At 40.4% G+C, this 17,701-nt stretch overlaps 1 protein-coding gene across 1 annotated transcript in view; it reads left to right on the top strand.

Moving 5' to 3' along the window:
- DCC (DCC netrin 1 receptor) overlaps positions 1–17,701 on the top strand; it is a 927,153-nt gene that overhangs the window by 868,649 nt on the left and 40,803 nt on the right. The window contains exon 26 of the mRNA XM_070736918.1: positions 8,079–8,234. Coding sequence (XP_070593019.1) covers positions 8,079–8,234 — 156 coding nt within the window. The remainder of the gene's footprint in view (positions 1–8,078; positions 8,235–17,701) is intronic.

Here is a 17,701-nt window from a genome sequence, read left to right as displayed (position 1 = left end):
GGGGGGAGGCGCTGGAGTAGAGGGGGGGCGGCGAAGATACGAACCCCTCCATCGCCGCTTCTTCCCAGCGGAGAAATTCCAGCCCCCACCTGTTCCCGCTCGATCCTCCTCCCTGAGGCAGCTCGCCCTCCCATGGCCGCTTCCTCCACCCTCCATCGCAAGCCCTCGCCACCGCAGCCAATGCGCGCTGCGATCTTCAAGCCCGGCTCCTTTCGGCCCAGCATCCCGGGCCAAGCGGCTGCCTTCCGTCACTGAGCCTGGCTCCCCCGGAAGATCGTAGCGCGTGTTGCCTGCGCCGGCGAAGGAAGCCAGCTACGATCTTCCGGGCGAGCCAGGCTCAGTGACGGAAGGCATCCGCTTGGCCCGGGATGCTGGGCCGAAAGGAGCTAGTCGGACGCACCCTCGCGCTCCTGGCTACTCCCACTGCCTTCGCCGAAAGCGCTTTTCTCCCGGGCTCTCAGCAAGGGGGCTGCAGGAGAGGCGGCGAAGGCGATCTCTTTTGTTCTCCGGAGGCTGGCAAAAGTGATTTTCAATGTCGGAGGCGCGGTCCGGCGTGCTCTCTCTCCCCATCCCCCTGCCGGCTTACTTTGAATGTGACAGGGGGAGGGGGAGAGCGCACGCCGGACCGCGCCTCCAACATTGAAAATCACTTTTGCCAGCCTCCGGAGAATGAGAGAGATCGCCTTTGCCGCCTCTCCTGCAGCCCCCTCGCTGAGAGCCCGGGAGAAAAGCGCTTTCGGCGAAGGCAGCAGCGAGAGGCCAGGGGCGCGAGGGGGCTAGAGGCGCGGGGCAGGGGGACGGCCGCGGCTTCGGCTGCACCCTTGGAAAAATCACTTTCGCTAGCCTCCTGAGAACGAGAGAGTGAGAGCGACAGAGCAAGATAGAAAGTGAGAAAGAGAGAGAGAGACAAAGAGGGGGTAGAGAAAGAGATAGCAAGAGAGAGAGAATGAGAGAGAGAAAGTGTGAGAGAGAAAACAAGAGAAAATGAGAGAGAGAAAGGGGGGAGAGAAAGAGATAGCAAGAGAGAGAACGAGAGAAAGAAAACAAGAGAGAAAGAGAGAGAAAGCAAGAGAGCGAGAAAGAAAACAAGAGAGGGAAAGTGAGAAAAATAGAGAAGAGCAAGAGGGGGAAAGATAGAGAAAGAGGGGGAGAGATAAAGAGAGAGAGAGAAAGAAAGAGAGATGAGAGAGGAAGGAAGAGAGTGTGAGAGAGGAAGAAAGAAAGAGAGAAAGATGAGTGAGGAAGAGAGAGAGAGAGAGAAAAAAAAGCAAGAAAGAGATAGCAATAGAGACAGAGAGAGAGAGAGAGCAAGGGAGAGAGAAAGACATAGAGGGAGGGAAGGAGGGAGAGAGCAAAAAAGAGAGGAAGAAAGAAAGAAAGAGGGATGGAGAAAGAAGGGAAAAAAGAGAATGAGGGAGGGAGAAACAGAGCGAAAGGGAGGAAGAGAGAGATTTTTTTTGTCCAAACTTTTCTTTAGCCCACTTTTTGGCTCAAAATATTTTTTTTCTATTTTCCTACTCTAAAATCTAGGTGCGTCTTATCAGCAGGTGCGTCTTATAGAGCGAAAAATACGGTATATGTTTTTTCTCTTTTAATATTAGATTTGTTCCACTGTAACATTGTTTTTATTATTGTTGTGAGCCGACCCGAGTCTTTGGAGAGGGGCGGCATACAAATCTAATAAATTATTATTATTATTATTATTATTATTATTATTATTATTATTATTATTATTATTATTTGATTGACTACTACTGTGTTTTCCTAAAAATAAGACCCTGTCTTATATTTTTTAAACCCTGAAATAAGTGCTTGGCCTTATTGCTATGTACTCAAAAGCCTGATTGGGCTTATTTTCATGGGATATCTTATTTTGAGGAAAATAGGATACTTCAAAACTTCTGGCTCTTGTTGGGGAACTACTAGACTTGATCATTCTAATTTTGCTCTACATGGAGCCTTGGGGTATCTAGGTCAGTGTTTCCCAACCTTGGCAACTTGAAGACATTTGGACTTCAACTCCCAGAATTCCCCAGCCAGCAAATGCTGGCTGGGGAATTCTGGGAGTTGAAGTCCAGATGTCTTCAAGTAGCCAAGGTTGGGAAACACTGATCCATGTGGTAACCAAGAGTTGCAATAAGTTGAAAAAAGAATAACTAGAATAAAGTTGGAAAGGACCTTAGAGATCTTCTAGTCCAACTTCTTGTTTCAACAGGCTTGTCAGACAAATGGTTGTCGAATCGCTCTTTAAAAACCTTTAGTGTCACAGTACCCACAATTTCTGAAAACAAGTGTTCCACTGATTGTTCTCACTGTCAGGAAATTTCTCCTTAGTTTTAATTGGAACTAGGTTGGAGTTGATGGCACATAATTAATATTTGGCTATGACCCAATTGTTAGAGTCAACAGCCAGTTGATTAGACTGTGGTATTCATTTGGATAAATAGAATTATTCTAATTGTTTTTATTACTATTATTCTTCAAGGCAGAAATGTAAGCACCCACTGGGATAGTAGATGCAACTTGTACCAAACTATGTATTGAAACAGTTGATACTTTAAATGAACAGAGCAAAATTGCATAGCTTAGTTCAAAAAATAAAAGACATTATAAGAAGTTGGGGAAATACTGCACTGACTTTTATGTTAGAAGTGCCAATTTACAGTCACTAAGAATGCCTGGAATCATGAAATCACATATAAAGTCCTTGGAAATGACTAAAAGTTATGGGATTTTAAAATTCAGATAGATTGATACCTAGAACAGAGCACACTTTATTGCTGAAGTCATTGCGAGAGACAGTAATGTTGAGGAAATGGAATTGGAACACAAAAATCTGCAAATAGGGAAGGGAAAAGGAGAAGAAGTTGATAGTGATGCCAATTATTGTTGGGATAATAGTATATATTGTATCACAAAGACTTGGGATGTTTTTGGACTGCTTAAATTAGGAAAAATTCTAATTCCAACTAAACAAAATCACAAATGAGTATTTCATAATTAGATACCACTTTAATGACTCTCAAATCCTTGAGTAGGGCTGAAATTACGAAGAAAAAAACTGGCCAACATTGACTATGACTCACGATTAGTAAAATTGGAGTTTAATGTGTTGTAATATTAATAAAGAATAATTACTCTACACCTGCAAATAGTCTGTAGAGATTATCAGTCATTCAGGTTATGATTGTCCCAAAGATGCTTATTTAGGAGGCAACTGGACTTTCTTCTTTTACTTTTTGAAAATGTTTTGCTTCTCATGGAACAAGCTTTTTCAACTCTGTCTGAATGGTGAGGAATGGAAGGATTTATATTCCTTGCAGACAGTTGGTCATTGCATCATTTTAGAGGGGCATTGAAGTACTTGGAGGTGTATCCATGTGCTCAGGGTCACCAGAGGAATGCTCTTGGCTCCTGTTAATGCCATTACCAAGGGAGACTTCCTCTCCTTTGGAAATCTTTGGACCCTGTTTCCTTCTGGAGAAATTCTGAAAAGTTATGCACTCAACTTCTCTCCCCAAAAGTCTGGTGGACAGTTTTAAAATGCCATTTGTGCCTGGTTCGTGGGAATTTGGGTCAGTAGAATTTTCTACCAGCATTATGAAATGAATATGATTTTCATCTTTGGAATGCCATTCTTCCAAGGATACTAGGCTAAATTGCAAATTTTCAAAGATCTTTCTCTGTTTCTAGTCCATCCCACCACTTCCAAGTGTCTTTCATTTTTGGGAAATGTTGTTGTTGCTGTTGTTGCTGTTGTTGTTGTTGTGTTTCTTCTTCTTCTTCTTCTTCTTCTTCTTCTTCTTCTTCTTCTTCTTCTTCTTCTTCTTCTTCTCCTTCCTATTATTATTATTATTATTATTATTATTATTATTATTATTATTATTATTATTATGTCAATACAACACAGCAAACGAGATCACTATGCTGGATTTTGTATTTCATCACCAGTCGGGCGCTTCCCAAGCACCTAGGACTACGTGATGTAGCGGCGAATTATGTTTGCCGATCCCAGTAAAGCGGCCTTTTGCAATTGACAGATGGAGATTTTGTCAATTCCAATGGTTTTCAAATGTCCGCTGAGATCCTTTGGTACTGCGCCCAGCGTGCCAAGTACCACTGGGACCACTTTCGCTGGCTTATGCCAGAGTCGTTGCAGCTCGATTTTTAGATCTTCGTATTTCACTAATTTCTCTAGCTGCTTCTCCTCAATTCTGCTGTCCTCTGGGATTGCAATGTCGATGATCCATACTTTCTTTTTCTCCACGATCACAATGTCTGGTGTGTTATGCTTCAGAATTCGGTTAGTCTGGAGTCGGAAGTCCCACAGTAGTTTTGCTTGCTCATTTTTGACCACTTTTTTGGGCTTATGATCCCACCAGTTCTTTGCCACTGGTAAATGGTAGTTCCGGCACAAGTTCCAGTGGATCATCTGTGCCACAGCATCATGTCTATGCTTGTAGTCAGTCTGTGCGATCTTTTTGCAGCAGCTGAGTATGTGATGATGATGATTATTATTATTATTATTATTATTATTATTATTATTATTTTAATTGGACTTATCTTGTAGAAGACTCACAATTTGAAGCTTAGAAGATAATAGTTTGAACCTATTTGTGTTATCTTTTTTCTCTAATTGTTGTGCCTTTATAGAGGAACTATGTTTGATATTTTTTAACTATAGTTTTACTCAAAGCTAAAAATGCCTAGAGAACTGCCTTTGTGTTACAGAAGTGGAACTGAATGGATGTACTTATTCAGAAAATGTAAACATTTATTTCTTCTTAACCATTTTAATAGCAAGAGAGTAATAACAATACTCATAAAACACAGTAATGGGAGACAAACCATTAAACGGATTTGCCCTTGATTGCGGCGGCAGTATTACTAGTGATAATAGTTTGCATAACTATATCACAATAACCCTGAAATGAGTATGGATATAAAATAAAAATAAAGTTTTTAAAAACCATAATGCTACTTTCAGAGCGGAATAATTGAAATGCCTTTCACCTCCCAGTCTCTCTCTTTTTCATTTTTGGTGCCTGAGATGTAACTGAAGTATGTACTGCTCTAATTCTGACAGACCAACATAGAGAAATAAAGCAAACAATTAAAAATGATAGTTCTTTTCTTCCCTCCCCTCCTTTTTTTTTAAAAAAAGAGAAAATTAATCTCATATTTTAAATTTATTCTCTTGCAATAATCATTGATTTGATAGCACTTGGATAGCTTCCAATTACTAGTTGCCATTAAATCACGCTTGGCTCTTAATTTGGAAGACATTTTCAACTAGGAATAAGCACTAATTGATCAATTGTTATAATAAATAGCACCAACTTCCTCTGTGACTGAATCCATCATGTGTCTCTTTCTTCTAAATAGTCGAGTTTAATTTGATGGCATAGTTTAGATTTATTTTCTTCAAGACAGCAGGGGAATGGGTGCTGGAATCTCTAAAATCATAATTATGTTTCTGTCAGATGGCAGGCGGCAAGTCCTCACCCAATGCCAGCCTGACAAAGATAGCACCTTTCCCCATAAAACCACAGTATTTATCAGCTTCCCTGCACATCGCTGATATTAGCCAATTTGCTCCAGTGGTTAAGGCATCTGTGTAGAAACCAAGAGACTTATGAGTTCTAGCTCATCCTGAGGCATGAAATTATATTATATTATATTATATTATATTATATTATATTATATTATATTATATTATATTATATTATATTATATTATATTATATTATATTATATTATATTATATTATATTATATTATATTATATTATATTATATTATATTTATTATATTATATTATATTATATTATATTATATTATATTATATTATATTATATTATATTATATTATATTATATTATATTATATTATATTATATTATATTATATTATATTATATTATATTATATTATATTATATTACAGTATATTATACTATACTATACTATACTATACTATACTATACTATACTATACTATACTATACTATACTATACTATACTATACTAATAATTATTTATTAGATTTGTATGCCGCCCCTCTCCACAAGCTTGGGGCGGCTCACAGCAGTAATAAAACAATGTACAGTAACAAATTTAATATTAAAAGTCTAAAATAACAAATCTAATATTAAAAGTCTAAAAACCCATTATTTAAAAAGCATGCACACAAACATACCGTACATAAAACTACATAGGCAAGGGGAGATATCTCAGTTCCCCCATGCCTGATGGCAGAGGTGGGTTTTAAGTAGTTTACGAAAGGCAAGGAGGGTGGGGGCAATCCTAATCTCCGGGGGGAGCTGGTTCCAGAGGGTCGGGGCCACTACAGAGAAGGCTCTTCCCCTGGGTCCCGCCAGCTGACATTGTTTAGTCGACGTGACCCGAAGAAGGCCAAATCTGTGGGACCTAACCGGCCACTGGGATTCGTGCGTCAGAAGGCGGTCTCGAAGATATTCTGGTCCGGTGCCATTATTATATTATATTATATTATATTATATTATATTATATTATATTATATTATATTATATTATATTATATTATATTATATTATATTATATTATATTATATTATATTACATTACATTACATTACATTACATTACATTACATTACATTACATTACATTACATTACATTACATTATTATATTTATTATATTTCTATGCCACCCTTCTCAACAGACTCGGGGCAGGTTACAGCAGGAATAAATACAAAATACAAAGCGTGTAAGAAATCTAATATTCAAAAATTATTTTAAAAAATCTAAAAAACCCATTTTCCTAAAAACTATCATCCACATTCATCCAATTGGATTAGCCATTTATGACAGAGTTGGGTATTAACACTCACGCCCCCCCCATGCCTTCTGGCAAAGATGGGTCTTCAGGGCCTTGTGAAAGGCCAGGAGGGTGAGGGCGGTATGAATCTCTGGAGGGAGTTCGTTCCAAAGGGCCGGAGCTGCCACAGAGAAGGCTCTTCCCCTAGGCTCTGCCAGACAACATTGCCTGGCTGATGGGACCTGGAGAAGTCCGACTCTGTGGGACCTAACCAGCCACTGGGCTACATGAGGCAGAAAACGGTCCCATAGTTAATCTGGTCCTAAGCCATGTAGGGCTTTATAGATCGTAGCCAATACTTTGAATTGCATTCGGAGTCCAATCGGCAACCCATGAAGCTCATGGAGTGATGAAGAGATGTGAGTAGATCTTGGAAGACCCATGATAGCTCATACGGCTGCATTTTGCACTATTTGCAGTCTCCGAACGTTCTTCAAAGGCAGCCCAATGTAAAGAACATTGCAGTAGGTGATGAGGGCGTAAGTATGAGTGATTTTGGGCCCATCATCAGGAGACTGGGAGTTCTAGTCCTGCCTTAGGTATAAAAGCCAGATGAATGACCTTGGGATAGTCACTCTTTCTCGGGCCATTCACCTCACAGGGTCACCATTGTGGAGGAAATATGAGGAAGAAGGAGTATTGGATATGTTCATTGCGGGTAAAATATTTACTGACCCCTCACATCCTGGAAACAAATTGTTTCAACTCCTACCCTCAAAACGTCGCTACAGAGCACTGCACACCAAGACAACTAGACACAAGAACAGTTTTTTCCCGAACGCCATCACTCTACTAAACAAATAATTCCCTCAACACTGTCAGACTTTCTACTAAATCTGCACTTCTATTTCTACTAGTTTTTCTCATCATTCCTATCACCCATTTCCTCCCATGTTGACTGTATGACTGTAACTTGTTGCTTATATCCTAAGATTTTTATTAATATTGCTTCTTCATTGCTTATTTGACCCCTATGACAATCATTAAGTGTTGTACCACATGACTCTTGACAAATGTATATTTTATTTTATGTACGCTGAGAGCATATGCACCAAGGCAAATTCCTTGTGTGTCCAATCACACTTGGCCAATAAAAATTCTATTCTATTCTATTCTATTCTTTCTGGAAAAATTCTGAAAAATTATCCCGCCCATTTCTGGGATAAACATCTGTGTTTCCATAATGATGTTCAGCACAAGTGACTGGGTTCTATTTTTTCCCTCTCCAGCTGTTGTCAGTGCCATCCCAGTGCCAACATTAGAAAGTGCCCAGTACCCAGGAATCCTGCCATCCCCCACCTGTGGATATCCACACCCTCAGTTTACTCTCCGTCCTGTGCCATTCCCAACACTTACAGTTGAAAGGACCTTTGGAACAGGGAGAAGTAAGTAGAGTTTTGCTTGATTCTAACTTCAGTATGATGGAGAAATAGGTAAGACACCAAAATCACAAGGCAATGTCTTCAAAATTGAGAGGGAGATGGCTCCTTCCTTGAACCATAGGAACCAGGTGGAAGAGAAGGAAGGAAGAGCTTTGCATTTGGAGGTAAGTGCTTATTATGGAGATGTGAAGGCCGGCTGAGAAATTAACCATCTTTCCTTCTCTACATCTTTTATAATAACAATATGGGTGGGTGGTATGATGAATTCTACTGATTTTTTTTACATTTTTACATATTTACGAAAATAGACTAACAATCCTGGGTCTAGAAAGCTTAGAACTACGGCGCCTAAAACACGATTTAAGTATTTCCCACAAGATCATATGCTGCAACATCCTACCGGTCAATGACTACTTCAGCTTCAACCACAACAACACAAGAGCACGCAACAGATTCAAACTTAATATTAACCGCGCCAAACTTGACTGTAAAAAAACATGACTTTAACAATCGAGTTGTCAAAGTGTGGAACTCATTACTGGACTCAATAGTGTCAACCCCTAACCCCCAACATTTCTCCCTTAGACTCTCCACGATTGACCTCTCCAGGTTCCTAAGAGGTCAGTAAGGGGCGTACATAAGTGCTCTAGTGTGCCTTTCCACCCATGTCCAATTGTCTTTCCTTTATCTCATACATCATATATATTTCTTCCTTTCATATATCTTCTCTATTTTTACATATTGTCTTTATATATATTACTTCATGTCTATTCTCTTCTATATGTATTGTGTATTGGACAAATGAATAAATAAATAAATAAAATAAATTTTATCACATAAAAACATTTAAAATATGGAAAGTCCTCATTCTTCATTCCATCACCAGCACCTCCCATTACTAAGTAAATGCAACTTCTACTAAACTTCTACTAAAATAATTTCAACCCCAAGCTTCCTTAATTTTCCAGCAAATTGTGTGCAATATTTTATGTCAGATTTTGTTTTGTTGTTTCTAATGTTCTATCTTTATCCCCCTTAATGGACATGTTAGTACAACCTGTGTCAGAATGGTCAAACATCTGGCAACTGCAAATCTCAACCAACAAATGCTTTGTCCTACAATTTGGCGAAATGAATCAGAACACCAAATACAAGCTGAATAAACAAGACCTTGCAGGTGACCCTCACTCTGTCAAAGATCTTGGAATACTCATATCAAATGACTTAAGTGCCAAAGCCCACTGCAGCAACATCGCCAAAAAGGCTTCAAGCATTGTTAACCTAATCTTATGTAGCTTCTTCTCTGGTAATTTCACACTACAAACCAAAGTATACACAACATTCACCAGACCAATCCTTGAATACAGTTCATCTGTCTGGAACCCACACCACATATAGCACATAAATATATTAGAAAGTGTCCGGAGATACTTTACTAGAAGAGCCCTACACTCCTCTACTCATAACAGAATACCTTATGCAACTAAGGCTTGAAATCCTGGGTTTAGAAAGTTTAGCATTGCCTTCAGCACAATCTAAGCATAGCTCACAAAATTATCTGCTACAGCCTACTACCTCAGCTTCAAGTATACATGAGCACACAATAGATACAACAATACACAAGCACACAACAGATACAAACTCAAAGTGAACTGCCCCAAACTTGACTGTAGAAAATACGACTTTAGCAACAGAGTGGTTAATGCCTGGAACTCACTACTTGACTCTGTGGTTTTGTCACCAAACCCTCAAAACTTTACCCTTAGACTGTCCACCGTTGACCTCACCTGATTCCTAAGATGTCAGTAAGGGGCGTGCATAAGCGCACCAGCCTACCGTCCCTGTTCAATTGTTCCCTCTTATCAGTACCCATCTTATGTATATAAACAATGTAATATGTATATTACAAATACGTACTGGACAAAAATAAATAAATTAAAATAAAATAAAATAAATATGACTTAAAACCTAGAACTGTGTTCACAAGTTCTGCTTGTCCTACAAACAATGGGGACAAATAATGCAAACAGGGTGTTGGTATAATATGGTTTAATACATTCAACATTTCTCGTGCTTTGCCATGTTGTTGCATTATTGTGTGGGTGCAGGTGCTGTGGTTATGTCAGTTATTATCTTGCATGCTCAAGTGTGTTAGTGCAGCCTTGTGCAAGACCTTTGACATACACACAGCAGAATTGTTGCAGTGGTGTAGCTGTGTGGGCTAGCCAGTAAAAGACACAGACTTAGTATTTAACAAAGTATTATTTACATATATACAACACAAGGTAGCAAAAGATAACAAACTGCACACAGCAGCACACAGCTAAGAATATCTCAAAGTAAACTCCCCCCTCAGGGAAAGGTGCTGGTGCCCTCTTATGGCCAAACCAGCCAAAGCTCTTAAAAACATATTACATCTCTACAGTTATAAACTACCATGGGTAGTTTACTACATGGCAACCCCAAAACAGGTGAGTACCGTGTACTAACAAAATGCAAAAGGGGAAACATTTCTCCTTTTGTTTTGTTTTTAGTTTGTTTTGCTAGCTGTCTGCCAGCAAAAATGGAGCCCCCCCCCCCATCACCACCCCTGAGCTCCGTTTTCACTGGCAGAAGCACCATGGGCTGATTCTTTGCTGTTTCCAGACCAGCCCTGCAAACCAGATCTAAACACCCTCCAGGACAGCAGATTTTGAGTTTAACACATAGGGGAAGGTTTGGTAGGGAAGGTTTGCCTATTTGCCGATGACTCTAAAGTGTGCAATAGGGTTGATATTCCTGGAGGGGTCTGTAATATGGTAAATGATTTAGCTTTACTAGATAAATGGTCAAAGCAATGGAAACTGCAGTTTAATGTTTCCAAATGTAAAATAATGCACTTGGGAAAAAGGAATCCTCAATCTGAGTATTGCATTGGCAGTTCTGTGTTAGCAGAAACTTCAGAAGAGAAGGATTTAGGGGCAGTGATTTCTGACAGTCTCAAAATGGGTGAACAGTGTGGTCGGGCAGTAGGAAAAGCAAGTAGGATGCTTGGCTGCATAGCTAGAGGTATAACAAGCAGGAAGAGGGAGATTGTGATCCCCTTATATAGAGCGCTGGTGAGACCACATTTGGAATACTGTGTTCAGTTCTGGAGACCTCACCTACAAAAAGATATTGACAAAATTGAACGGGTCCAAAGACAGGCTACAAGAATGGTGGAAGGTCTTAAGCATAAAACGTATCAGGAAAGACTTAATGAACTCAATCTGTATAGTCTGGAGGACAGAAGGAAAAGGGGGGACATGATCGAAACATTTAAATATGTTAAAGGGTTCAATAAGGTTCAGGAGGGAAGTGTTTTTAATAGGAAAGTGAACACAAGAACAAGGGGACACAATCTGAAGTTAGTTGGGGGAAAGATCAAAAGCAACGTTAGAAAATATTATTTCACTGAAAGAGTAGTAGATCCTTGGAACAAACTTCCAGCAGACGTGGTTGGTAAATCCACAGTAACTGAATTTAAACATGCCTGCGATAAACATATATCCATTGTAAGATAGAATACAGGGAATAGTATAGGGGCAGACTAGATGGACCATGAGGTCTTTTTCTGCCGTCCGTCTTCTATGTTTCTATGTTTCTATGTAACACTCCGGCACTAGATAGTGTAAATTCAGCAGATATTTTTACCCTGAGCTGCCGAGATCCCTACCTCTTTGTCGACATGTACAAATGATGTGTTGCAATAACTCAGTTCCAAGTAACTCTCCCTGCATTATTACATGACTGAACATCCTATTGATTGGAAAGAGTTGCCCTTCAAATCCATCATGTGGAATTGAATTAGAGAGAGCTTCGCCATTGAGTTTAGCCATTCACTCTGCCCAATGGGCCGTATTTGGATTTCTCTTTGTCTGTTTTTTGAAATCTATTTTAGATAAATGGGGAGGTAGGAGGGGATGGCATCAGGCCTGGGAGGGGAGGGGGAGTCACCCACAGCCAAAAAATAATAATCCTTTCCACCATCTGCTGCAAGAGTAATAAAAGCAAATAATAGAGAAAGGCATTATGTTCAGGTGTTAAACCTGTCTGCCATATTGACCACTATCAAAAAGGGCTGGTAGCAATAATCCAAAATAATGGCTTTATATTGACTTCTTTTTAATGCCTTTTGCTAGGAGAGGGGAAACATGGCTATTTTGTCAAAGAAATCTCATTCTATAGATCAGCTTCAGGGTGCACAAGGAGTGTTATAGAGACATATGAATGGCATTTTCTCAAATATCAAGGAGGGATGTGTTTTAATTCCCTGCAACTTGAATAATGAGACCTTTGTTGCAGCCGATTTAAGAAAAATATTGCTTTTTTCAATGGGGGTTCTTCAGACCAGCATTGTAGGGCTGGTTCAAAAGGCTCACACAATGTTGTGGCTTACCAGTAGCCAGCAGAGCTGGCGGCAGTTTTGGACAGTGAGGAGGTTGTGGAGGAACATGGGTCAGTCCTGGAGACTAAGGAGGGCTCTGCATCTGAGACAGAGAGGGAGCCAAGATTGTCTGGAAGTTATCAGTTGCCTTTGGAGTCAGACAGGAGTGAGACAGAGGAATGGCAACAAAATGTTTGGAAATCAACCCACAAACTCAGAGAATGAAATCTCATCCTCATCCTACTACACCCAAGCTACAGATTCACCACTATTGCAAAGTAAAAGACTTTCATGAATTCAGAATGCTTCACAGGACATAGATATGTATTCAGAAGTAGAATGAATAGGCCTTATGTATTTCATACTCTGATGACTGTGATGTGGACATTAGTAGCAATGGGGTGAAAAATACTCTTTCAAACAACAATGCTGGCCAGGAAGTGCCGATCCACACTTTGGTGAGTGTGCATTTGGCATTACACTTGATATCAAGTTTCAAAGTGTAAAAAAGATCAAGATTTACTCACTCCCATTCCAGAATTCAGGCCACAGAGTATGGATATAAGTTTTAAAAAGGCAGATCCAAACCGAAGATTATTTTTAAAAATCTGATGAACTATTAGACAGCAGAAGAAATTATCAAGATCCGTGTTTAAAAAAAAGGTAAAGATTTTCCCTGTCCATCATATCTGACTATAGAAATCAGTGCACACCTCTATTTTCTAGCTGAGTGGGCCAGCTTTGTCCAAAGACACTTCTGTGGTCAATCCTCAATCTGAGTATTGTATTGGCAGTTCTGTGTTAGCAAAAACTTCAGAAGAAAAGGATTTAGGGGTAGTGATTTCTGACAGTCTCAAAATGGGTGAACAGTGTAGTCAGGCGGTAGGGAAAGCAAGTAGGATGCTTTGCTGCATAGCTAGAGGTATAACAAGCAGGAAGAGGGAGATTATGATCCTGCTATATAGAGTGCTGGTGAGACCACATTTGGAATACTGTGTTCAGTTCTGGAGACCTCACCTACAAAAAGATATTGACAAAATTGAACGGGTCCAAAGATGGGCTACAAGAATGGTGGAAGGTCTTAGCATAAAATGTATCAGGAAAGACTTAATGAACTCAATCTGTATAGTCTGGAGGACAGAAGGAAAAGGGGGGACATGATCGAAACATTTAAATATGTTAAAGGGTTAAATCAGGTCCAGGAGGGAAGTGTTTTTAATAGGAAAGTGAACACAAGAACAAGGGGACACAATCTGAAGTTAGTTGGGGGAAAGATCAAAAGCAACATGAGAAAATATTATTTTACTGAAAGAGTAGTAGATCCTTGGAACAAACTTCCAGCAGACGTGGTAGATAAATCCACAGTAACTGAATTTAAACATGCCTGGGATAAACATAGATCCATCCTAAGATAAAATACAGAAAATAGTATAACGGCAGACTAGATGGACCATGAGGTCTTTTTCTGCCGTCAGACTTCTGTGTTTCTATGTTTCTATGTGGTCAGATACAAGGAAACTCTTTTCTTCCCACCAGAATGGGATCTTGCATTTGCATGCTTTCAAACTGCTAGATGGAACTGGGGCAGGAATGCAACCTAATCCCAACATGTAGTATGTGAGTCTTGCCCTGCCAATAATCTAATCAACAAGCCCAACATCTGAACCGCTAGACCACTGCAGTGCCTTTTATTGGATGTATTCAGTTTCCAAGAAGTCACCTGTGGGGGATGATTTAGTTAAGTTTCCTGCAATAAGCAGAATGCAGGGATGTGGTGGCTCAGTAGCTAAGATGCTGACCTTGTAGATCGAAAGGTCGGCAGTTCAGCGGTTCAAATCCCTAGAACCACATAATCGAGTGAGTTCCCGTTACTTGTCCCCAGCTTCTGCCAACCTAGCAGTTTGAAAGCACGTTAAAAAATGCAAGTAGAACAATAGGAGCCGCCTTTGGTGGGAAGCTAACAGCATTCCGTGCGCATTTGGGGTGAGTCATGCCAGCCACATGACCATGGAGATGTCTTCAGACAATTATTTATTTTTTATTTATTTTATTTATTGGATTTGTATGCCGCCCCTCTCCGCAGATTCAGGGCGGATAACAACAATGATTAAAAAAAAAAAAACATGTAACAATCCAATTTAATAAAACAACTAAAAACCCTTATTATAAAAAACCAAACATACACACAAACATACCATACATAACTTGTAATGTCCTAGGGGAAGGAATATCCTAACTCCCCCATGCCTGGCGACAAAGGTGGGTCTTGAGTAATTTGCGAAAGACAAGGAGGGTGGGGGCCATTCTAATCTCTGGGGGGAGTTGATTCTAGAGGGCCGGGGCCGCCACAGAGAAGGTTCTTCCCCTGGGGCCCGCCAAACGACACTGTTTGGTCGACAGGACCCAGAGAAGGCCAACTCTGTGGGACCTTATTGGCCGCTGGGATTCGTGCGGTAGAAGGCGGTTCCGGATGTATTCTGGCCCAATGCCATGTAGGGCTTTAAAGGTCATTACCAACACTTTGAATTGTGAAAACAATTGTGGAAACCGATCGGCAGCCAGTGCAGGCCGCGGAGTGTTGCAGAAACGTGGGCGAATCTAGGAAGCCCCGCGATGGCTCTCGCGGCCGCATTCTGCACGATCTGAAGTTCCAAACACTTTTCAAAGGTAGCCCCATGTAGAGAGCGTTGCAGTAATCGAACCTCGAGGTGATGAGGGCATGAGTGACTGTGAGCAATGACTCCCTGTCCAAATAATGCTGGCTCTTCAGCTTTGAAATGGAGATGAACACCGCCCCCTAGAGTTGGGGATGACTAGCACATACGTGCGAGGGGAACCTTTACCTATTGAGCAGAACTCTGGATTCAGTGACCTTTTCAACTCTTGGATTCTAGGATCTCTGCTCCAGTTCTGTAACAAAGACCAGCACATTGAAAAGCAGCCTTAAAGCTATTTGAAAAGGAAACGGCTGTTTATTTGGTGTTTAGTGAAAGAGCCCTGTAACCATGCAATGTGATTAGCCAAGATGAAAGAGGCCGCCCTACTCTATTTAGAAAACAAAGGCTGTTGAAACCACAGATCTTGCAAATCTCCTCTCAATAAAGCAAACAGTCAAAACCAAGCAGATTTTTTTTGAACCTGTCCCAATTTTGGAGACAAACCAGAATGCAATGTAGATGAGAGGTGAAGTCTCTAAATCCTATTCCGTTTGAATAGGAAAATGTTGGCTGCGTTCCACACTTCACTCTGATTTTCATGGCTCCCAATTTGGAGGGAGTTAAGCAGAAGCATTTGCATTTTGCAAACACTGAAATGATTGAAATGCTTGTTAGCCTTCCTTGTATGTCTGCAAACCAAAGAAAATCTGATGATACCGCTGCCCAAGAATAGAGTGGTACCTCTACTTACAAACCTAATTCGTTCCATGACCAGGTTCTTAAGTAGAAAAGTTTGTAAGAAGAAGCGTTTTTCCACATAGGAATCAATGTAAAAGCAAATAATGCATGCAATTGGGGATTTGATTTGATTGGATTGGATTGGATTTGCATGCCGCCCCTCTCCGTAGACTCAGAGCTGCTAACAACAGTAGTAAAACAGCATATGACAATCCAATATTAAAACAGTTAAAAATCCTTATTGTAAAACCAAACATACATACAAACATACCATGCATAAAGTTGTAAAGGCCTAGGGGGAAAGAGTATCTCAGTTCCCCCATGCCTGGCAGAAGAGATGGGTTTTAAGAAGCTTAGGAAAGGCAAGGAGGGTGGGAGCAATTATAATCTCTGGGGGGAGTTGGTTCCAGAGGGCCGGGGCCGCCCTACTCTACAGGGAGGGTGGGGGACCTGTTTTCTCCCAAGAGATTCCTAGAGAGGCCCCACAGAGTCTTCTCCCTGCCTTTTCTGGCCCTGTTTCCTCCCAGGAGATTCCTAAAGAGGCCCCACGGAGGCTTTCCCCCACCTTTTCTGATTACAGTTTCAGAGGCTCGGGTTTGTAAGTGGAAAACGATTCTTGAGAAGAGGCAAAAAAAATCTTGAACATCCGGTTCTTATCTAGAAAAGTTCATAAGTAGAGGCATTCGTAGGTAGAGGTACCACTGTATATTGAATGCCCTCTTTAGAGTTGCTATGGATTGAGAGTTTCCTATCAATGGATCAGATAATTTCTGAATTCTACAGGTCTTTGGGTGTTTTGTTGTTGTTTTCCTGGCGCTTCAGCTACCTGTGTTGATGTCATGCGGTGTGATTTGTCAGAGATGAAGTAATGTCTGAGTCTTGGACCAAAATAGGCATAATTCTTGTTCTACTTTTCAAACAGATTTATAGGGCCTCTGAGCTTTACAAGTATAATCCAGGCAAATTATCATTTTGAACAGGCAATTTAGCCCCTTCGCTAGCAATAGTCTAATTTGGAAGGATTGCTAAGAAGAAAATAAGCAAAAGCACCTTTGTTCCCCAACCATTAGAGGAATAATGAGAAGAGCTTAAGTATATAAAAGAAAGCTCTAGCAAATGTTAATACCCTTGGCTTCCTGTAATGCCTCCAGATTATTAAAACAGAAACACTTGCACTTTAATGGTTTCTGTTTAGTTAGTCTATTATTAGGAGCTTAGAGCTAGACGTAATAGTAAAGTTACATTCACATCAGTAGTAGGATTCAGGTTTTTTACTACTGGTTATTTGGGTGTGGCTTGGTAGGCATGGCGGGAGAAGGATACTGTAAAATCTCCATTCCCTCCCCGCTCCAGGTTAGGTTATTGCAAAATTCCCATTTCCTCCCAATCAGCTGGGACTCAGGAGGCAGAGAATACATGGGGGTGGGACCAGTAAGATGTGGTATTTACCAGTTCTCTGAACTACTCACATTTTTGCTAACGGTTCTCCAGAACTGGTTAGAATTTATTATCTATCTATCTATCTATCTCTCTATCTCTCTATCTCTCTATCTATCTATCTATTCTGCCGGCGTGTCCCAACCGCCCATAATTACAGGGCAATTGGTCCAAAAAGACACACACCACACGATAGAAGGAAAACCAAAAGTCTTTATCAGCAGAAAAGCAGA

Source organism: Erythrolamprus reginae, chromosome 2, assembly GCF_031021105.1.
Source record: "Erythrolamprus reginae isolate rEryReg1 chromosome 2, rEryReg1.hap1, whole genome shotgun sequence".
Lineage (NCBI taxonomy): Eukaryota > Metazoa > Chordata > Lepidosauria > Squamata > Dipsadidae > Erythrolamprus > Erythrolamprus reginae.
This window is presented reverse-complemented; position numbering and strand designations above follow the sequence as displayed.